Source organism: Peromyscus californicus, unplaced genomic scaffold (assembly GCF_007827085.1).
Source record: "Peromyscus californicus insignis strain IS unplaced genomic scaffold, ASM782708v3 Scaffold_2__1_contigs__length_46816999, whole genome shotgun sequence".
Classification (NCBI taxonomy): Eukaryota; Metazoa; Chordata; class Mammalia; order Rodentia; family Cricetidae; genus Peromyscus; species Peromyscus californicus.
In genome coordinates, this window is record NW_026294540.1 from 10,242,816 (window position 1) to 10,265,564 (window position 22,749).

At 49.0% G+C, this 22,749-nt stretch overlaps 1 protein-coding gene across 1 annotated transcript in view; it reads left to right on the top strand.

The window, feature by feature from the left end:
- The window catches only part of Tbx5 (T-box transcription factor 5), a 46,469-nt gene extending 36,538 nt beyond the window's left edge, over positions 1-9,931 (top strand). Inside the window, exon 8 of the mRNA XM_052754822.1 lies at positions 9,354-9,931. Coding sequence (XP_052610782.1) covers positions 9,354-9,931 — 578 coding nt within the window. The remainder of the gene's footprint in view (positions 1-9,353) is intronic.
- Positions 9,932-22,749: the final 12,818 nt, after the last annotated feature.

Sequence of the window (22,749 nt, forward strand, 5' to 3'; positions counted from 1 at the left end):
GGAGAGGAAGGGTAGGGAGAGGAGGAAACTATGGCTGTCTTTGAGAAGTACAAAGAATGAAGTATTGTCTCATCCATGCATCTTTCTTGGGTGGTCAGTAGTCACGATGCTGGGCATTGGACTAAACAACACGAGGAAGAAACTACTCACGCAACACCTATAATTTGACCCTCCTCCATCTTATAGCAGCCCCTCAAAGCATCTGTCTTTGCTCCCATTTCTCAGAAGAGGGAAGTGAGCCTCAGAGAAGCGACAGGGACAGGAATCCAAGTGGGCGGTGACTTCCTGCGCCTAGGATGCCCTGTCTTTGTCCTCTCCAGCTTTCCAATGGTCAATGTCATCCACCTGGCCACCCAGAGGCTATTTCCTGAGCTCTGCCAAGTGCCAGGCAGTGTACCAGGTGCTTCAGATGGATCTGTGAGCCAGGCAGACAGATTTCCCCCACGCCCCACCCACTCCATCCAACCGGGGTCAGTGAGTAAAGAAAGCTAACTGTCTTGTCACTCAGACAAAGTCCTGGAGCATAAAGGCTCGAGTAAGCATCCACATACCAGTGAAGCCTTTGATTTTTTGTCTTTTTTAAACAGCCCCTCAAATAGATAAGTATAGATCTGGCTCCAGTCACAGAGAGCCACAGGTAACCTCGTTCCCCAGGTGACACCAGCAGGCAGCTCAGAAGCCTCCCTGCGAAGTGTGGGTTGTGTCTACCTAACGGCACGCACGTTTATTTTTAGCCAGACATTTTGTAGCACATCTGGGAACCATAGGGTGCCCAAACATTGGTACCAAAAAAAAAGAAAAATCAACCCCCCCCCAAGAAAACTGCGGTCACTCCTGCAGGTGTCCTGTGTACACAATGCCAACCGCGCAGATGTTTGAAGACATCCAGATGTTTTGCAGTGTTTACTTTTTTTTTTTTTTTTCCAACCTTTCAACCAGCTAGGGCTTTTGGACTGCTGACATTGCCACCCTCGGCCCATTTCCATGCCTGCCACCTCCTCTCTCGATTCCTTCCTCCCAATCTTCCTGCAGCCCACCAGACCTTAAACCCGAAGATCTCACTGTTGCCGGGCTCACGGCTTTGGATTTTTTATTATTATTATTAACTAGGGCGTTCCCCTTTTCAATAACAGCAAGTACAGCTGCAGGGTACCCTTGGCAAGAGAAAAAAAAAAAAGGCAAAAAGGAGCCATTTTTTAGTTTTTGATCCCTTCCAGATTCATTACAAGTTTCAAAAAAAAGGGGATGGGAGGGGGAGGAAGAATAATAAGAAAAAGGTCGGAACACAGTTTGGAAAATCGTAAAATTATACATTCCAGGCTTTAATACCCAGAGAGATCTGGTGCAGAACGCTCAGAAAAACCCCAAGCTGGGTTCCCGATGAACGCTGGACCTGAGGATTCTCAAATTCCTCCCAGGCTTCATCACACTGTAAAGGAATTTTGCCACAGGGTCCAGGCTTCAGGTCGGGCATGATCAATGCACTGTGCGCAGTCTCAGTGTTTGTCTGGGGGAAGATATGGTTTCATTCTTTTTATTGTCTGGGTCAAGGTTAGCTCCCCTGGTTGTAGAAAAACCTGGGGTCAAGTGTTCTAATGGGACTAGCCGAAGACCCGAGGATTCTGCTCAGAGCATACGTACAAAGAATGCCCAAGGACACTGGCAACCCCGCGAACCCAGCTAATTCTTTTGAGTAACAGGGAAGTTCTTCCTGAGTCTGACCACCCAATCACAGTATTGTACTGTAGGAAATCCTGATCCCTGCGTGTTTGCTAGAAGCATGGTTTTTTGTTTTGTTTTTAATGTGGGGTAAAATGGTTTCCGTAATGAACTCAGAATACTCGCTTTAAGGCAGAGCCATGACTCCAATGCTTATGCTCAAAGTAGCCACGGATGAAGGCCTGAATTGCTCCAAGCTCAGTCCCTGACTGTACATGGGGACAATCCCCAAACTCCTCCTTAGGTTTAATTAAGGAAATACCAAGTGTGGTCTCCTGTCTGTCTGCCCTGCGCAGTGAGTCAGCTCAGCCCTTGAAGTAAGAAATCTCTCACTTCAAATCTTATCTCTCTGCATAACCCATGTCTACTCCCTTTCTCTAATTTTCTCTCTTAGCAGACTAGGCAGATGGCTCTCTGAAGGTCATCCAATGCTCCGAGGTATTTGGGTAGATTCCAGAGCTGGAAGCTTCCCAGGGCCACTTTTCAAGTCACTGATCCCATTGAGGCAAATATGGTCACAGTTCCCAAGTGGGTCATATCCCTTACTGGCTGAGTTCATGCAGGGAAACGTCTGTGGCATCTCCACAGACAGAGACCCTGGAAGCCAGTGTATAGGACTCTCTCAGCTAAGGGATCTGCAGGGAGTCAGAAGATGGCTGTAATTCAGAACTTTCTGAGCCACAAAAACCGTAATGGACTTTCTGCTGTTAATGTAACTCAACAGGCTCAGCCAACACAGAAAGTTGTAACACCTTACACAGAAGGATGGGTGGATGGATGGATGGATGGATGGATGGATGGATGGATGGATGGGAGGGTGGATGGATGGAAGGGTGAATGGATGGAAGAGTGGATGGATAGATAAAGGGATGGACAGATAGATAAATAGATGGAGAAGTTGATGGATGGATGGATAGTTAAATGGGTGAATGGATGGATAGATGAGTAGATGGGGTGGGTGAGTGGATGAATGAAAAAATAATTGGGTGGATGGATAGATGAATAGATGGATGGATGGATAGAGAGATAAATGAATGGATGATGGATTTGGAACATACGTGATCCAAACTCTCAGTACTCAGGTTAAATTGGAGATACTGAAACAGCATCATAGGTAGATCTCAAGTAAAAATGAAAACACCCTGGCTCAGAACCCAAGGCACCGCTATGAGTTTACCCACCGGCTTCATACCTGTCTCCCCGACAAGAACACTTGTTCCTGAGAGCAGATCTCTCCCCAGCTTGCTCTCTATTTACAGGGCCCGATATATACTAAGTCCTCAATAAGCATGCCTTTGATGACTTTACCCCAGCTCTGTCGTTCATCACTCACTGTCGGTCATATAACCTTAGAATCTGATATTAGTGTGCAGCATACCATTTGCCCCCAGAAGAATGAGGATTGGGCATTTCTCCAGCTCAGGCTGTCCTGAACAATTCCGTTAAGGGAAAACCCTGCAGTTGCTTTTAAAAACACACAGCATCAGGTTGGCACGGTGGTTCACCTAGTAAAGCACCTGCTGAAAAGTCTGGCAACCTGAGTTCGATCCCTGCCTGACACCCACACGAGGGAAGGCTGGAACCAACCCCCGCAAGGTGTCCTCTGAACTCTACCCGCTTACCGTGGTAAATATTTACCCCCACACCTATACATACATACACGCACACACAAAATGAACACATGTAAAATACTTAAAACAAACCTCAAAATAGCATGGGGAATAAGAATCCAGCATCCCTTCCCCCTTGATAGCCAGGGCTGTAACTGCCTTTGCTACATCTTTGTTTGGGTCCGTTTGGTTGCTAGTGAGAGGCGGGTGAGAACTGAGAGGAAAGAAAGACAGACAAGTGCTCTCTCGGATCCTTGGATCCTGGATTTGATGGAGTGGCATTGATAAAAGATCTTCCCAGCTTTTTTTTTTTTTTTTTTTTTTTTGACTCCATCCATTGGGAGAGATAGGCTGGAGACAGCCGGGTCCAAACACAAGGATAGGTTGCTGGCCTGCAGGGCCCTTTTGACATTGCATGGGGCCTGGCTCCTGGGCCGACTGGAAGGCAGCCTGACAATGAAGGGAAGTCAGATAGCAGGGCCAGGCCGGGGGCCAGGGGGGAACCACCCACGGAGTTATCACTCCTAGGGAGTCCCAAACTGGAAGGAAGCCTCCCTGATTCCTTATCTCCTCACACCGTGGGGACTGATGACGAATTGCCTTCTGACCCCACTGGCTTCCCTGTCACCCAATTTGGGGGTCGGGGGTGGGAGTGTGGAAGGTGGCAAGGAGGGCAGAGGTTTCTGGGAAGGCCAGAGGCTTTCTGCGGAGTATACACTGCACTCCCCCCTGTACCCCAAGTCCGCTGGCTTCACTGGGGGATGTTGGGTCAGGCCTCTCACTAACTAGGAGACTTTGGGGAAAATTTCTCCATCTGCCCGAGCTCTCGTGTCCAGTCTGAAGGGATAGAGGGGGATGCGTTTTCACATTCTTATCTCCAGCCAGTCCCAGAGTCCTGGTGCCACTCACTTCTCCAGCTCTGAGCCACCATGGCGGGCCTCGCAGCCTACAGTCACCTCTCAACAGGTGTCTGATGTCACTCCTGTCCCCTCCTATCTCAGCAGCAACATGAGGCTGCTAAACACAACATCTAGCCAGTGACACTTGCAGGCTGCTGACCCCCTGATGGCCTCCCGTTGGTGTTCAGATAACGTTTGGGTCAGTAATGGAAATGGCTGAGGAGGCATCCAGCTGGCCCTGCCTTTCTCTCCAGACTTCTTTCTCTGCTCTTTGCCCTTTGCTTTGGGCACCCATATCCTAACCTTCTCCAGAAAGGGTGGACACCCGGCCCCTCCCCTCCCCTTCTCCTAGCTGCCCCCCTCCCCCCACTTTCCCTGGTCCCACACCCAGTCTGTTCTCCCAACCTCACATCCATTAGCAATCTGCAGCTGTGTATGTATGTGGTGTTCATGTTTGCAGGTACGCGTGGGTACCCTTGTACATGGAGGTCATGGAGGACAGCCTGGGCGGTCACTTCAGGTACTCAGCTGTCCCAGTAGCAGATCAGGCACTTCCCATGCATTCTCTCATCTCATCCATCCCCTCATCCACCTAACTGGTTGGACTTGCCGCTGTTATCCACAACCTGTATTAGAGCTACTCAAAGCCCAGAGAGGTGAAGCGATTTGCCCACGGTGACCCAGCAGCAAACCGACAGTGGTTACAACCCTCCCTGCATCAGGCGGCCCCCTACTTCAGCCCTGCTGCGTTGGTTCTAAGTACATCTAACCAATCCAAGAGGTTGGCTCTGGCTTTTGTGGCCTTCCCACCACATCCGCGCAGAAGAAGGCGTGGCTAAGGGCTCTGCGGGGACTATTGACCCTAAACGGGCTTTGATTCGCTTCAAACTCCTTCCTACCCTCTCTTTTCTTTAGGTCTGGCATTAATTTAATCAGCAGAGCTCCCTAATGCAAACCTGCTGAGCTCTTTATCGCCATGTATGACCAAGTCTCCACTTCAGTCTCCCTCAGGAGATGGCATTTTGAGAGTGTGGTTTGACGGCAACGCCAACCAGAGAGTGTGGCACTAAGAGATACAGTGTATTGAGGGTGCAAACCGGGATCAGCTTCCAGTTCCACCCTCATGCGCCACTGGCTAGCCAGGTGCAGTGGGGTTTACCTGCAATCTCACTACTTGAGGAGCTGAGGCAGACAACTGAGAGTTCAGAGCCAACCTGGGCTATGCCATGAGTCTGAGGCCAGCCTGGGATACACAGTGAGATTCAGACCAGCTTGAACTCTATAGAAAGTTTGAGGCCGGCCTGAGATATATGGTAAGACCCTGTCTTAGAAGAAAAAAAACCCCCACCATCCCTTTCCTGTGCCTCAGTTTACCACCTGTAAGGAGAGTTTCCTGTACCTACGTTGGGAGAAGACTTACTCAGAGACCAAGACAAGAGAGGACCCTTTTAGCCATCACACCAGGCAGGAGATGTTTGAACAGGAACCCCTCCTTGGATACTCTTTCCCTCTCTGAGAGCTGTGGGAACAGGCACGCTTGCCGCATCTGGTATCCAGCCCACCCGGCAGTGGATGTGTGGGGGAGTCAGGCTGGGGGCTGTTGGGGTGACATTGTTCAGGCCTTAGAAATCCAAGGAGTTTGAGGGTTTGGGTCCATCTGGAAGTCAGGCATCCTCCCCAGGCAAGGACCAATGCCAGCACGTCTCTCCTTTCCAAACACAAGGATGGGGCAGCCTGGGCTAGTCAGTCAGAACATGTTTCCTTCCTTTGGGAAGCCTAGCTCCTGAGAATTCTAGTATAGCAGCTGTGACAGGAGCGCCTGGGGACCAGTGGCTTAACTCGAGGTCCAGAAACAGGTCACTAGACTTCTGCTGGTGCTGAGCAGGCTCTGTGGAGTGAGAGGCAACAGTCCAAACAATTGCCCCTGACTGAGCCCACCCCAGACAAGCACACAACATATGCATGAGCCTATACCTTCATGCCAAGTCCCCAAAGACACATCCCACCAGGAGCCTGAAGTACAGTCTCCCTTGAGTCAGAGAGAGGAGACAGAGGTTAAGTTAGCCCATATTCCCACAAACACTTCCAACTCCCAAAGGTGGGCTGCACCCCTGGTGTCTGACCCTGAAGAACACGGCCTGAAAGGCCACCCTGTCCCCTCTGGGTGACTCACAGCAACTGTCTCTTCACATCTTCCAGGGACTCGGTATCCACAGTGACTCCATGCCACTTATTCAGGGGTAGCCGCAGCCTGCTGGGTGCTGACCAGGCATCCAGTGCTCTGGGACACCTGTCCCCATGTACAAAGTGAGAAACCCAGAGAGGACAAGCACTCAGGAGGCTGAGGCAGGAGGATGGCAAGTTCTAAGCCAGCCTGGGCTACAGAGTGAGGCCTTGTATCAAAACACAGAATCAAACAACTGTTCAGATAAACTAATCTCAGCCCCGCTGCACAGGTTAACCACCATGGTTCTGGCTCCCAGAAGGGGCTGACAGAGCTTCCTTTCTTGACAAAGACCCTTTGACTCCTCACCTTTCTTTCCCTTCCCTCTTCATTTCTTACACACACACACACACACACACACACACACACACACACACACACACACACACAAGATCAAATCTGGAGCAAGAGCTCAGTCATTGGGCTGCATCCCCAGCTCCATATGTAATTTGTCGGTATATGTTGATTAAAAAGAGATTAGGCCGGGCGGTGGTGGCGCACGCCTTTAATCCCAGCACTCGGGAGGCAGAGCCAGGCGGATCTCTGTGAGTTCGAGGCCAGCCTGGACTACCAAGTGAGTTCCAGGAAAGGCGCAAAGCTACACAGAGAAACCCTGTCTCGAAAAACCAAAAAAAAAAAAAAAAAAAAGAGATTAGAAGATGAGAAACAATCATCTCCAATTGGGAGCATTAAATTCCCCCCCGAGGAATGGGTGTGTTTGAGATGACGGCTTGGCAGACACCTCCAGGTTTGGCCACCTTGAAGGAAGCATCTGGCATAGTTAGAGACCAGGTCTTCCATGAGAATGATGTGCCATGTTGTCCCTGCTATGAGAGATATTCTTTAGGTTATGAAGGGACTTTGGACATCTTTCTTTCTTCCTTCCTTCCTTCTTTTCTTTCTTTCTTTCTTTCTTTCTTTCTTTCTTTCTTTCTTTCTTTCTTTCTTTCTTTCTTTCTTTCTTTCTTCCTTCCTTCCTTCCTTCCTTCCTTCCTTCCTTTCTTTTCTTTCTTTCTTTCTTTCTTTCTTTCTTTCTTTCTTTCTTTCTTCTTTCTTTCTTTCTTTCTGTCTCTCTTTCCTTCCTTCCTTCCCTCCTTCCTTTCTTTCCTTTCTTCCTTCTTCTTCTTCTTCTTCTTCTTCTTCTTCTTCTTCTTCTCCTCCTCCTCCTCCTCCTCCTCCTCCTCCTCCTCCTCCTCCTCTTCCTTCTCCTCCTCCTCCTCCTCCTCCTTCTTCCTTTTTTTATGTTGAGAGTTTTGGAATGCATACATGTGATATGTTTTGACCAAATCCACTCCCCCATTCTCTCTTCAATTTAATTTTGTCATCCAGTGAGGTCCGAATCACTAACCTGCCTCAGAAGTGGTGAGATGGTGTTTGGAGGGCAGACTCCCCACCCCCAGCCCCAGCCCCTGGCAACGCACTAACAGAAGAGTCAGACGATTCCTGCCCCAAAGTCTCTGGGGTTCTTAGCCCGAGGACTGGGTGTTAGGAAGTTTTTGGCCCCCCTGAAAGTTGTAGAAAACCGTGTGGCTGAAAATTTCAAAACATGCTATTTCTGGGAATTCTTCTAGGAAATGACCCACCCCAGTGTATACTGGTTAGCTGCCAAGAGGGCCAACAGTCCCAAAGTGCCGAATGGAGACTCTTCTGAAGATGAGTTATCTCCATCACCGAGACTAACTAGTGCACAGAGGAGGGACATGATCCGATTCACAAGACACAGAGACACAGGGATTGGAACTGACTCAGCAGCTAGTAAAGGAGATTTGTTCCAAATTACATCCAGCCACCCACCCATCCACCTATCGATCCATTATCCCGCCACCTATCCATCCATCATTCATCCGGTCAGCCACCATTCATCCATCCATCCATCTCTCATCCATCCATCCATTCATTACCCAGACACTATCCAGCTACCCGTCTATCATCAATCTACCCATCCATCTGTCTACCATCCATCTACCCATTGACCCACCTATCAATCCACCGTCCATCCACCTATCCATTGCATGGGATATTTATGGTTTCCTTCATGTACCGTGACATTGATGGCAGATACTTTGTAGTGAGACAGCCGGATGGATCACTAGTCACAGATCCACCATTATCAGCCACCGTCGAAGGCCTTGGGCAAGCCTCTTAACCTCTGAGTTCCTTCTCTCTCATGTATAAAGCAGGACTAACCCACTTCAAAAGATTACTATGAGGACTGAGTGGGTCACCTTGTGGGAAGTGCTTAGAACACAGCCAGGCATCATCAGCACTGTGTGTGTGTTTGTTTTTTGTTGTTGTTGCTGGTACCACTGTTATTTTTATTATTGCTACATATATGCCAGGTTTGGGATGATAGAGGATGGATGAGATAATGTACAAGAGGGGGTGAAACAATGGCACTACTGTTAATCATTGTCATTGATAAAAAGACTGGTGATGATGGTGATAATGGTAATGATGGTGGTGATGATGGTAACAATGATGACAGTGATGATGATGATGATGGTGATGGTGATGATGGTGGTGATGATGATGTCACATGATGATGGTGATGCTGCTGCTGCTGATAATGTGTTTTGTGGCACTTTTCTTTGTGCCAGCCTCTGAATTAATTGCTGAGTGGACACATATTTTCCCATTTAATTCTCAATGTTCCTCCCTGTAGGAAGCACTACGGAGGACCTCACTACATTTTGCAGCTGGAGAAATTGAGTTAGTTCAATGTCAGATTTTGGCTTAAAAGTCATAGTCCTAACCTGTGGTCATGATGCTCCACGTTTTTTTTTTTTTTTTTTTCCCAGTCAGAATGGAGGTCGGAGCTGACAGCCTCTAGTCTCGGTCCCAGTGGCTGTCTCTGGCCCCGGCTGCGGTGTGGGGTGACTAATACCTTTCCTGTCTTTGCAGATGAAGAGTGCTCCAGCACTGAGCACCCCTACAAGAAGCCATACATGGAGACATCCCCCAGCGAGGAGGAGGCCTTCTACCGCCCAGGCTACCCCCAGCAGCAGGGCCTGAGTGCCTCTTACAGGACAGAGTCGGCCCAGCGGCAGGCCTGCATGTATGCCAGCTCCGCACCCCCCAGCGAGCCCGTGCCCAGCCTGGAGGACATCAGCTGTAACACATGGCCCAGCATGCCCTCCTACAGCAGTTGCACGGTCACCACAGTGCAGCCCATGGACCGCCTACCCTACCAGCACTTCTCGGCTCACTTTACTTCGGGGCCCCTGGTCCCTCGGCTAGCCGGCATGGCCAACCATGGGTCTCCTCAGCTCGGCGGCGAGGGGATGTTTCAGCACCAGACCTCGGTGGCCCATCAGCCTGTGGTCAGGCAATGCGGGCCTCAGACTGGCCTTCAGTCTCCAGGTGGCCTCCAGCCCCCCGAGTTCCTCTACTCTCACGGCGTGCCCAGGACCCTGTCCCCACACCAGTATCACTCAGTACACGGCGTTGGCATGGTGCCAGAGTGGAGTGAGAATAGCTAAAAGGCAGAGCTTTGCCAGAGAGAGAGAGAGAGAGAGAGAGAGAGAGAGAGAGAGAGAGAGAGAAGAGGAGAGGAGAGGAGAGAGGAGAGAGACAGATGAGGGACAGTAGCAATGAGGACCCCTACAGATGAGAAACTCAAGTCACCTGTCATCACCTCTGTCCCTGAGGCTCCCACAGCCACTGATCTGATCAGTGAGATCACCCTTCTGAAACTGTGACTCTGTCGTCTGGTTTCAAAACCTACAAAACAGAAAAAGAGATGAGTCCCACCCTGCACAACCTCCACTGTCCTCAACCAGATGCACTCACAGCACCCCAGACATGTTCCCTGATTGTTTCTTTTGGGTTCTAAGAACATACTGCCTCATTGAGTGTTTGACCCCGGCGCACGGTGAGAGACATTCTTGTGTCTTGGTGTTAATGTTGACTTTGTTATATAATAAATAATAATATATTTTTTTTCTTTGAATTTTCTTACTGGGACCCAGTCCCTTAATGGAGGGAGAGCAGAGACAAATATGTCTCAAAACAAGTACTTTTGGGGCTTCCCTCCAATAAACGAGCTAAAATGTACATCCGACACCCTCCTCTAACAAAAATACCTACCTCCGTCACGTGAGATGTCTACGAAGGTCCCAGAGGTACCTGCTAGTTTTTGGATTGGGTTGTGCTTTTTCCCTTTCGGTTTTGACCTGCCTTCCCCAGCTTCATGGCATTCAAAGCTGCCTTCTACTGAGTGGATGGAGTTAGGGATGTCGGACTCCATCTGCCATCTGCCTTCTCAGTGCCCTTTCTCCTCGGCTCCAGCTCTCCCCAGCCATCTATGGCTAGAACGGGGGGGCCTATCACTTCTCAGCTGGAAATCTTGCTTGGACAAACTGAAAGAGCCCCGGGTGACACAAGGGGCACAGAACTGTGATTCCGAGCAGGGGGACAAGCTCCCCGCTCCCAAGTCGTAGGGGAGAAGGAAAAAAAAAAAAAAAGCGAGAATAAATATACTTCATGATTACAAAGCAAAGCCAAGAAGAGGACAACCAGGAAGTCAGCCCCGGGCTGGCTCAAACCTCCTCTGTGACCCCAATGGGATGCACAGTCAAACAGTTCCAGGTGCTGAAGGAGAGGAAGCCATATTACCGGTGCCTCCGCCTGCGTGAAACCGCCCCAGCGACAATCACCTGGGACACAAAACCACCCGCATCAAAAGCAGAAAAACAGTATTAAAACAAAACAAAACAAAAAGTGTGTAAGTACTACATTATTGTAGGGTTTCTCAGATGTAATATTTTACTGGTACTATTTATTTATAAATAGGAATTCTAATTAAGTAGTAACATGAAACCCAGCCTGGGGGCTGACCAAGACCTTTTAATTTTATTGGTACTCAAAACTGCGTTTGTGTTTTTTTTTTTTCCCCTCTCTCTCTCTTGCTTTTGAATGTGTTTTCCTTTCTTGGTTTTTTTTTTTTTTTTTTACAAAAAGGTTTTGTGTCTCTTTTCTTTCTTTCTTTCTTTCTTTCTTTCTTTCTTTCTTTCTTTCTTTCTTTCTTTCTTTCTTTCTTTCTTTTTCTTTCTTTCTTTCTTTCTTTCTTTTAAAACTGACCCTAATAAACAGAACAGGGTAATCTGTATGGCTGAGAATGTGGAAATCTGTGAGCGAGTGAGTGTGTTCCCACGTGAGTGTTCTATGCGATTTTTGTCTTTTTGTGTCTCTAAGGGGGAGGGGTGGGTGAGAATCAAGTATTCGTTTCTTACATTTGTGTGCCCATTAATGCCTAATAAATACCATGTGCTTAAAAGAGTACACGAGACCGGACACCTGTTTTTTTGTTCGTTTCTCTGTTTTCTACTGACTGAATGGAGGGGGTGGCTATTGGGCAGAAGGAGCAAGGAGGCTTGCAGCTAACTTTTGCCTGCCAGCAGTTCTGTCTCGCTGACCCTCAGAGGTATTTCAGACCCGCTGGCCCCCGAACAGGGTGGAGTAGAATACATTGTTCATGGGATTCGAACCTTGGGATGTGATGTGTTTAAAATTGAATTCACTTGGGCATTAGAACCAAGGACTTTCAGGAGTCCTGCCTGGTTGTCTGACAGAAATAATTACGGGAGGAAGGGGTTGATTTCCATTCAGGGTTCTGGAAGGTTCTGTCCATGCTTGTCTGGCTCCATTGGCTGGAGCAGAATGTTGCGGTGGTGGAAGCCTAGGGCAGGGAAGTTTCTACAGTTCATGGTGGGCAGGAAGGAGGGAGAAGGGCGAGGCCTGGGAACCATGGATCGTCTTCCAAGCACCCCCCTTCCCTTTCCCGTGACCCACTTCCTCCAGCTAGCCTGCCCCATCTCACCCCAAAGCTTCTCAAGATAGCAAGCCCACCAGGAGCAAATGCTCAAAACAGAAGCCCGTGGGTGATGTTTCATAACCAAACCATAATACGAGCTGGCCTAAAAGTGGGCTCGATCCTACAATAGCTACCGCCTTGGCCTAGGTTTTCTGAGGGGTCTTTTCCTGAACTATTTTTAGGTCAGCTGTGTTGAGAGATTCTCCACGTAGACAACGTATGGACGGGTATTTTTGTTGTTTTGTTTTGAGCCAGGGTTTCTCTATGACGTAGTTCACACTGTCCTGAAACTCACAGTGTAGATCAGGCTGGTGCTGAACTCACAGAGATCCTCCTAGCTCTGCCTCCTGAGTGCTGGGATTAAAGACAGGTGCCACCACCGCCCAGCTGGACCGGTATTCCTTTTTTTTTTTTTTAAACCCAGGAATTTCAGATTTGCGCGTCTGCCACTCACTCGTGACAGGTGGAGCAGCAGATTGGCTAAGAAGTAGTGCTGGCAGGGGATGGGGCACTGTCTAGGCAGGGAAAGTGGATGCTACACAAATGTGATGACCTGTCTTCCACCTCCAGCCAGGCCCATAACAAAAGCCAAGTATCGGGTGCACACCTGTAATCCCATCGGTGGAAAGTGGAGATAGGAGGATCCTGGGAGCTCATTGACCAGACCCTGCTGAATCAGTGAGCTCCAGGTTCAGTGAGAGACCCTGCCTCAAGAAAGTGTGGTGGAGGGTGACTGAGGAAGACAGCTGATGCTGACCTCCGGCCTCCACAGGAGCACGCACACATGCACACCCACAAGCACAGGAGCACACACGAACAAGAACACACACAACAATAAAAACAAGTGTCGCATGTTTTGTTTGTTTGTTTGTTTGTTTTTCGAGACAGGGTTTCTCTGTGTAGTCCTGGAACTCACTCTGTAGACCAGGCTGGCCTCAGACTCACAGAGATCCACCTGCCTCTGCCTCCTGAGTGCTGGGATTAAAGGTGTGCACCACCACCTGTTTTGTTTCGATAATTTGTTTTTGATGCTGAGGCCGGAACCCAGGACCTCATGAACATTAGGAACGTGTTCACCGTGGCACTGAGCCACGCCCCAAGTCTACTGTTTTAATTGTTTCTATTCCCACACCCTTCAGATGACCAAAACATCCATGTATGTCTCATCCACCCAGGAAAAGGAGCAACTGGCTTGTTGATTACACATTATTCATTTAATCAGACCTGTCAGGTGCCTGTCGTGGGCACAGAGTTTCTTGAGAAGTGTGAATTAATCATGAAGAAGCAGCACACAAAATCTGACTTCTTTCATGTACAATAAAGAAACTGGGTCAATGGCTTCTCTGTCCCTGAGGGTGTGAATTAGGAAGGTCACACAAAATAAATTCTGGCTGGCACTATGTATTTTGTTCTTATGCGTTAATTTGAGAAAAAGTTTTTTTTTCCTTTGAGGAGATGACCCCCAAACTCATTTAATCAACTGAACTTCAAACACAGTCCCAAACACTTTTGAGGTTTCCAAAGCTGAAGCTGGGCCCGGTGGCTCTCCAAACACAGGCGCAGCATCCTTCATTGGAAATGCTTGGGACTAAATTCTGGAAATCTGGTTTTGGGGGACAGTTGCCATTATATAATGAGGTGTCTTGGGGGGGTGGGACCCAGGTGCAAACATGAAGTTTATCCATGCTATATGTATACTTTATAGGCACAGTCGAGGTAATTTTGTGTACTGTTTCCAGCACACTTGAACTTGGACATTGACCACTGCCCGAGTGTGCGAAGTCAGGTGTGGAATTTTCTACTCAGGCTCGAAGGTTGGTGCTCATGAAGTTTTGGGTTTGGGAATACTTTGGATGTCAGCTCTTTGGGTCATGGAGTGATTTGATTCCCCTTTCCACCCCTCAAACGCTGCAACCCCAACGTCATTAAGAATTTTAATTAAGAGCACGTTCAAAAGCTTCATTCGTCTGAAGAAGGAGATTCTCCAACTGTCTCTGTACTTCAGTCTTGGCTAGCATGGAGTTTTTCATTGAGCCAGCAGGACTGGAGGGTAATACCCAGATGCTTACATGTTCTCACTGTGTGGCTACGTTCTTAACCTGTCTAGGGTGAGCTTGCTCTAACATGGACTCACTGTAAGTACTGAGGATATGGAGAAACAAGGTGATAGGAACTCAGTACTCCTGGGTGCTTATCATTTCATGAAATAAAAGGCCTTTAATCTTGTGGTGGCTTGAATGAAAATGGTCCCCATAGGCTCATAGGGGGTGGCACTATTGGAAGGTGTGGCCTTGTTGGAGGAAGTGTGTCACTGGGGGTGGGCTTTGGGGTTTCAGAAGCCCAAGCCAGGCCTGGTGTCTCTCTCTTTTCCTGCTACTTTCATATCTGGATGGAGAACTCTCAGCTCCTTCTCCAGCACCATGTCTGCCCGCGTGCCGCCATGCTCCCCACCTCCATGAGAATGGACTAAACCTCTGAGCTGTAAGCCAGCTCCAGTTAGATGTTTTCCTTTGTAAGAGTTTTCCATGGTCATGCCGTCTCTTCACAGCAACAGAATCCTGAGGCTCCATGGATGAACTGTAGTTTTGGGAAATTATGAAGAGACAGAGTTCCCAATGTCATCAAGAGACAGGACAAGGAACCTAACCTGGTCTGTGGCAGTGTGTTCGAATGTGTGAGTGTATGTGTGATGTGTGTGAAAAAAGTGTATGTGTGATGTGTGTGAAAAAGTGTGTGTATGTGTTTGTAAATGTATGTGGTGTGTGTGTATGTGTGTAGGTGTATGTGAATTTGTATATGTGTGTAGATTTGAGCCTGCATATGTATGTGAAGGTGAACATGTGTGTGTATGTGTGTGAGAGAGTGTTTTGTGTGTGTGTGTGTGTGATTCAAGCTGTGTCTAGTGATAAATGGGAAGTAAGCAGGTAAACAATTGGCAGAATCAGCATTTCAGGCAGAAAGGTAGACAGCAGCGGGAGGCCGAGAGACAGGTGGATAACGGCGGTCATCCACTCTGAACTCATCTATTCTACCAACACACACACACACACACACACACACACACACACACACACACACACACAGACCGAACTGCCTGCGGTAGAGAGCCTCACTTGTGGCAACGCTGGCCTGATCAGTGACAGAGCTGGAATCGGCGCCAGCTGGCTGGTTGTTAATCACAGAATGTTCTGTTTCAGAGACAAGGAGATGCCTGGATATTTATGTCTCCACTTCCTGGTGCGGCTGTCTGGTCCTCTTGGTGCAGGGAGGCTGTTGTCCCGGCCTGAGCTGTTTTCCCTGTTAGCAAACATAATACTCACACTGTCACACACAGACACACAGTGACATACACTCATACACACTCACATCTCCCTACAGCCCCACACACTCACATCCCTTCACACCCTCTCACACACAGACACCCCCTCACATTCCCAAACACACTTACACACACACACACTCACACAAGCTCATATCCCTTCACACACCCTCGCACACACCCTCACATACACATACTCTCATATACACACACTCACACCCACACCCCCACACACACTCACCCACTCACTCTGTACTGGGCACTTACCTCTGTTTTGTGGCCTGGATTATCACATTCACCACACTCCTTGCTGTCTCTGTGACCTTGGGTAAGCCACTTAACCTCTGCGACCTTCTATTAAATCATTCTTGGGATGGAATATTCCATCATTCATCGAAGGGACTGTTGGTTGTAGTGAGGAGTCAGTGGGGCCGCGGGGACGGACTGCAGAAGCCTGGCACAGAGGAAACGCCTGGGACCCTCAGATCACTGGAGTTATCGGCATTATCATCACCACTACAATCACTACAACCATTACCATCATCATTATCCCCACCATCACTATCACCATCATCACCACTATAATCACCATCACCATCTCCACCAACCATCACCCCTGTCACTGTTATCAATATCACCATCTCGACGACCATCACCAACATCACCACCACCATCGCTATCATCACCATCACCCCTATCACCATCATCTCCATCACTGCCATCGCCATCACCACCATCATCACCAGGATCATTACAGCCTCCACCTTGCTTCCCCAAGGCAGTTAGGAGAACCTTCTTTTCTCGCTGGCCCTTTTCATTTCTAGGATTGCAGGTGTCTAGGACCAGGAGGGCTCTGCAGAACCAGGAGCATCCCAACTGTTTGTTCACACCTCAGATGTGCTCCTCAGAGGACACACTCCACGACTTGGGAAGGGTTCTGTCTGTCACAGGATATATCTATTGTCATATGACCTGTGTGTGCATGCATGCGTGTGTGTGTGTGTGTGTGTGTGTGTGTGTGTGTGTGTGTGTGTGTGTGTGTGTATGTGTGTAGAGACATATCCACTCACTCCAGGTAGGGCACCACCAGTAAGAACGATCCCACCCAAGTCTAGCTGAGTGAACCACTCACTGAGTTGGCTGGATCTACCTACAGAAACAAGGGTGACTCTAAGTCATTATCTGCACACTAGGATGAGCTGCAAAGCCTGCCACTCACATGTGGGGACCTGAGTTCAGATCCCTAGCACCCACACAGCAGCCTAGCATGGTGGTTGCATCCCTGGTGCCGGAGGCAGACACAGGTAGATCCTGGAGACTCATAGGATAATCTTTTTTTCCCAGCGTTATTGTTGTTTCATTTGAAATAAACATCTACAAGTCCAGCTATGAATATCATTCTCCAACTTTCTCTGCTACCTGCCTCTTTTCCACGAATAAAAGCACAGTTGAAGAAAGAGGATGGAGCAGACGGGGGTGGGGTGGGGTGGGGTGGGGGTGGGGGTGGGGACAGTACTTGAGGCAAAGGAGCAGTTCTTACCTTGTTCTAACTTCTGGCACATAGAAGCTGTTTTGGTAAGTCATCTCCCCTCCCCTCCCCTCTCCCACAGCCCCGTGGTATTAAGGATATAGAGAAACTCCTAGGAAAATTATTTTTCAAGTCCTGCCTGATCAAAGATCCATACAAAAGCTCCCCCTCTTTTTTGTGTGTCCTCCAAAGGAAAAAACACCAGCCCCCACTGGAGTTCTAAATGAACCAGCGGTACATTTGTGGACTGTCAGCTAAACCAGGGCCATCCCCATCATAGCCTTCTCTGGGACAGAACCAGAAGGAAGCAATTCTGTGCCCACTGAGCGTCCAAGCTGGGGGTATGTTAGTGATTAAGGGGATCTTGGCCTGGGGGAGGCAGAGAGATATGGCTCAGATTCACGAAAGCACCATAAATCTCCCGTTTTATTCAAAATGTGTGTTTTATAGTCATTTCCTGGCCAATGGCTGCCTTGGATAAATATATGACATATTTGGATTTAGCTTTTGGGCTCCGAGCTGGGGCTTGACTGGAGGGCCCAGCATTCTGAGTATTTCCAAGAGCAGCAAGAGAGCGGATAACGGAGCGGTTTGTGATCTGGAGTCGCCCACATCCTACATCAAAAATAGAAACAGAAGTCGGCACCAACTGGATCAAGAGAGATAGAAGTCCACCTGCTCTTCCATCAGGCCTCCATTCCTTAATGTCACCCTCACCCGGCACCCATTCATGAGGGGTACCTCCCAAGGTTTCAGCCGCTGAGCTCCGTGGACTGCATTTGGTTAGATCTGCCAACTCCAACATTTGGCCAAAAGACCTTGGCTTGGCGGATCAAAGGTTGGCAAAAATAGCTTTTTAAAGGGAAGTGTGTGTGTGTGTGTGTGTGTGTGTGTGTGTGTGTGTGTGTGTGTGTACATGCACTGGGAATTGAACCCAAGGGCCTTGTGTATGCTAGGCAAATGCTCCACCATTGTGCTACACCCCCAACTCTCTTTTGACTTTCTATTTTGTGACCGAGTCTTCCTATGTAGCCCAGGCTAGCCTCAAACTTGTGCTTTTCTTGCCTCAGCCTCCTGAGTATCTGGACTTACAGGAGTCTGCCATCATGCCTGGTTTATGCAGCAGGGCTGGGATTCAAACCCAGGGCTTCATACATGTTAGGCAGGTGGTCGACCAACGGAGTCACATTCCCAGCCCCCATTTCTTCATCCTTGATGTGGAGGACTTCCAGCGTGATGAGCTATGGAGCCAAAGCCCACAGTCCTGCCCCCATGAAGAGGTCTCAGTCCAGCGTGGCATTGGGTGCCATGGGCTTGGATGCCCACCTCCTGCCTCAGGAATCTGAGGGTGCTCGCAAAAATCCATATAACTATACCAGGAGTGTTGGCTCAATCTTTTAACCCTTGCACTGGGGAGGCAAAGCTAGAAGGATCTTGAGCCCAAAGTCAGCTGGAGTCACAAAGGGGTACCCAGTCTACAAAAAACAAGCAACAGAAAGATACACACACACACACACACACACACACACACACACACACACACACACGACAGTAATCTGAAACATGGGAAAGCCAGTAGTTAACAGACACCTGCCAATGCATTTCATCTGTTCTCTGATGACCGTGCATTTCTCCCAAAGGCTCCAACCGTCTTTCAGTCTCTCACACTTTCCCAGAGTTTCTCTGGTGTGGGCTTCCATCATTGCCTTGACCGTGGCATTGGGTGCAGAGACTTACTTCAGACAAAGTGTGGCCGAGCATCCTGCTCCAGCACTGTGGGCTCAGCCAAAAGCAATTCCTGCAGAGGTCGCAGCCTGGAGGTTAACTAGGCACTGAGTGTGGAACACACACTCTCAACTTTTTAAAAATGGAGGCTTATTATTATTATTATTATTATTATTATTATTATTATTATTATTATTCTCTATAGGATGAACTAATTTATTTAAGGCATAATCTGTTTTATGTAAGATTTATTTTTATTTATTTATGTGTGTGTATATGTATGTGGGTTATGTACATATGGGGACAGTTACCTGTAGAAGTCAGAAGAGGGTGCCAGATACCCCAGAGCTGGTGTTATAGGCATTTGTGAGGTACTATGGGGATGCTGGGAACTGAACCAGGGTCCTCTGGAAGAGCAGCAAACATTTTTAACCACTCAGCTATCTCTCCAGCCTGGTCCCCAAACACTTCTTGACACTCAGCCCCCGTGCTGGGAGGAAGCATAGGCTAACCCAGTGAGGCCCACAGGGTTAAGAGTTGAGACCCCAATAGGGCCAGCACCCTCTACTCATCACTGGAGCCAGGAGTTTCCACATTGCTGCAGAACTTCTCTCAACATCATGGCACTAAGTCAAGCTACCCTTGTCCTGCTCTGTCCCCATCCAGATGCTAGAATCTAGGAGTGTCCTAAGTGGCAGTTTTACGACTCTGCGTTTTAGGAACACTGGCTTCTCAGGCTTCCATCTGAAACACCCTGTGTAGGTGAGAGAAACCCATCTGTCCCTGAGCCTAATGCCTAAACAAGGAGAATTAGAGTTAGCTGTGAGAGCCTGCATGTTGACCAGGAACAGACAGATGGAGGAATCTGCTAAAGGTCAGGGGTGGGTATCACTTGGGGGGCTTGGAAAGACCATGTAGAATCTTATGGTTGTTGGAGCTGGAAAGATGGCTCAGTGGTTAAGAGCACTTAGTGCTCTTGCAGAGGACCTGAGTTTGATTCCCAGCATCCACATCAGACAGCTCACAACTGCTTCTAACTCCAGCTCCAGGGGACCCTGCACTGTCTTCTAATCTCCACAGGCACCCGCACTCATAGGCATATATTCCCAACTCAGTACACACAAGTACACTTAAGATTTAGAAACAAACAAATAGGAGGCAGAGGCAGGAGGATCCCTGTGAGTTTGAGGCCAGCCTGGTCTACAAAGAGAGTTCCAGGACAGCCAGAGCCAAAAAGGATCATGCAGCTGCTTTATTGATTCTTTCTCAGTCTCACTCTGTAGCTGGGACTGATCTCCAAACTTGCCATCCTCCTGCCTTAGCCTTCTAGGTACAGGGTCAGCAGGCATGAGCCTCCATACTTAGCCTGGTCATTCAGTTGTGATGAGCCCAACAGCAAACACTGAAGGACGGGATCTCCAGGGGCCCTCACGGTACTAAAATACCCAAGTAAAGACTTTGAGATTTCAAATATCAGGTAGCCCACCTGGTGACGCTTAGCCACTGTGGTCTTCCCAGGTTTGGCTTGGATCTAGAGAGACATTTCCCAGAAGCTACAGAAAGCAGTTTGGCGAGGTTCCAATCCCCACTGCCCAGAACAGAGTCAGGTGCAAGGTCCAGAACTCTTCAGGGTATGAATATGGACAGATAGCTGTATATTTTTAAAAGTGATCTATGAGCAGGATGGTTCACTTGTTGGGTGCTTGCCTTGCCTTGCAAGGGTGAAGATCTGATCCTCAGGACCCAGGTTTTTAAAAAGGCTGGATGTGGTAGTGTGTGCTGGAGAGGCAGAGACAGGTGGGTTCTTGGAGTTCCCTGGCCAGTTGAATTGATGAGTCCTGGGTTCCAGCGACCAACCCTGTCTCAAATAAAACAAAAGCAAAAATAAACAAGAGGGACAGCTTCTGAAGAATGACAGCGGAGGATGCCCCCCCCCTTCACTGTCTTAGTTAGGGTTTCCATTGCTGTGCCGAGACACCATGACCACAGCAACTCTTATAAGGAAAACATTTAATTGGGGTGGCCCACTTTTTCAGAGATTCAGTCTATTATCATCATGGCCGGGGAGCATGACAACAGGCAGGCAGACATGGTGCTGGAGGAGTGGCTCAGAGTCCTACATCTTGCAAGCAACAGGAAGTCGACTGAGACACTGGGCAGCATCCTGAGCATAGGAAACCTCAAAGCCCGCCCCCACAGTGACTCACTTCCTCCAACAAGGCCACACCCACTCCAACAAAGACACACCTCTTAATAATGCCCCTCCCTGTGAGATTATGGGGCCCAGTTACATTCAAACCAACACACACACACACACACACACACACACACACACACACACAAAGGAAAAAATAGTCATGACACTTTAAAAGGCTGGCCTTGCAGGCTTTATTCAAGGCAAGAACGACAGTGCCTGACTAGAAGGCTCCCAATTGGATCAGGCAGTGGGGACTGAGAGATGAAACTCACCTTTGCCAGGCTCAGTGTGGGCAGGGGTGGGGCCATCCGCCAAGGGGGTGGCGGCATCTATGGACAGACATGGCCAAGATGGTACCTCACCAGCCACTGGCCACACCCACCACCAGGACGCCTGCTGGAGAAAAGGGAGGACCACAAAGAGAAGGTGGGGAGACGAGGAGAGTGAGTGTCACCCAGCTGACTCAGCAGGGAGAAGCTTCGGGAAGCCGACTCAGGTTTGGTGTAGGGTCTTTGTTTGATTAACCCAGCCCTTCCCCAGAAGAATTTCTCCTAAGTGAGGCGTTCGGGTCATCCGAGGTTCCTTCTGGTCTGTGAAGTCCTCAGATCATCTGTGTGACTCCAGGCAAGTCACCTAACTTCTCTGGGTCTCTACTCTGTTATCTCTGAGACAGGGAGACTCGCCTACCCACTTCATAACAGTAAGAATGGCGGCAGTACATCCCGGAAGATCTGGAGATCACTCGAGTGACTGCCTTATGCCTTCCTCCTCCCTCACTTTCTCTTTCTGGGTCTCTCCCCTCCCCTGCCACTTGAGAGAGACAAGCTGCAGTTTCAAGTGGTTCCAGTCCCCTGGGAGGAGGTTCAGAGAAAGGACTAGACAAGACTGCCTCTCCAGTACCCAGTACCCAGCACCCAGCACCCAGCATCCAGCACCTGGGTCAGGCCAAGGAGGGCTGAGCGAAGGGCATGACCTTCTCAGCTTGAAAATCCCTTTCTTGGAGGGAAGCTGGCCAGCCAGGGCATCCTGTCTCTAAAGCCCTGCTTCTCCCCTCCCCCAAGGAGGAGACAGTCAGTCCTGCAGATAGTGTCAGGAAAGATGGATGGGGTGTGGGCTTATCTTGCTGAGAGAGACACAGCTTCTCCCTCTTCCTTCCCAGCCTGGGAATTGGGACCCGAGGCTCACAGTGGCGTGTGTTCCTCCGGCGCACGCCCTAGGAAGTTTCATCCTGTCTACCAGAGTGGCTCACCTGGCTTCCTCTCCACTGGTCACAAAACAGGACTATCCCTGACCTCAAAGAAGCCGAGAGTAGATTCTGGAAACTTGGATAAAGAGGGAAATGAGAGAGAAGAGGAGAGGAGGGGAGAGATGGGGAGGGGAGGGAGAGCTGAAGGGGAGGGGAGGGGGAGAGTGAAGAGGAGAAGGATGGAGAAGAGGAAGAGGTAAGGGGAGAGAAAAGAGGAGAGAGTAGGAAAAAGAAAAGAGAGATACGGAGAAAGGCAGAGGAGAATGGGGGAGTGGAGAAAAAAGAGAAGATCAGCCTCCCTCCTTGCTGGCCAGACCCACCCCTCCACCCCTGAATGTGGACTCTAGAGCAGGGGTTCTCAACCTTCCTAAGGCTGCGACCTTTTAATACAGTTCTCGTGTCGTGGTGACCCCCCCCCCCCACCCTAAAATTATTTCATTGCTTCTTCATAACTGTAATTTTGCAGTTGT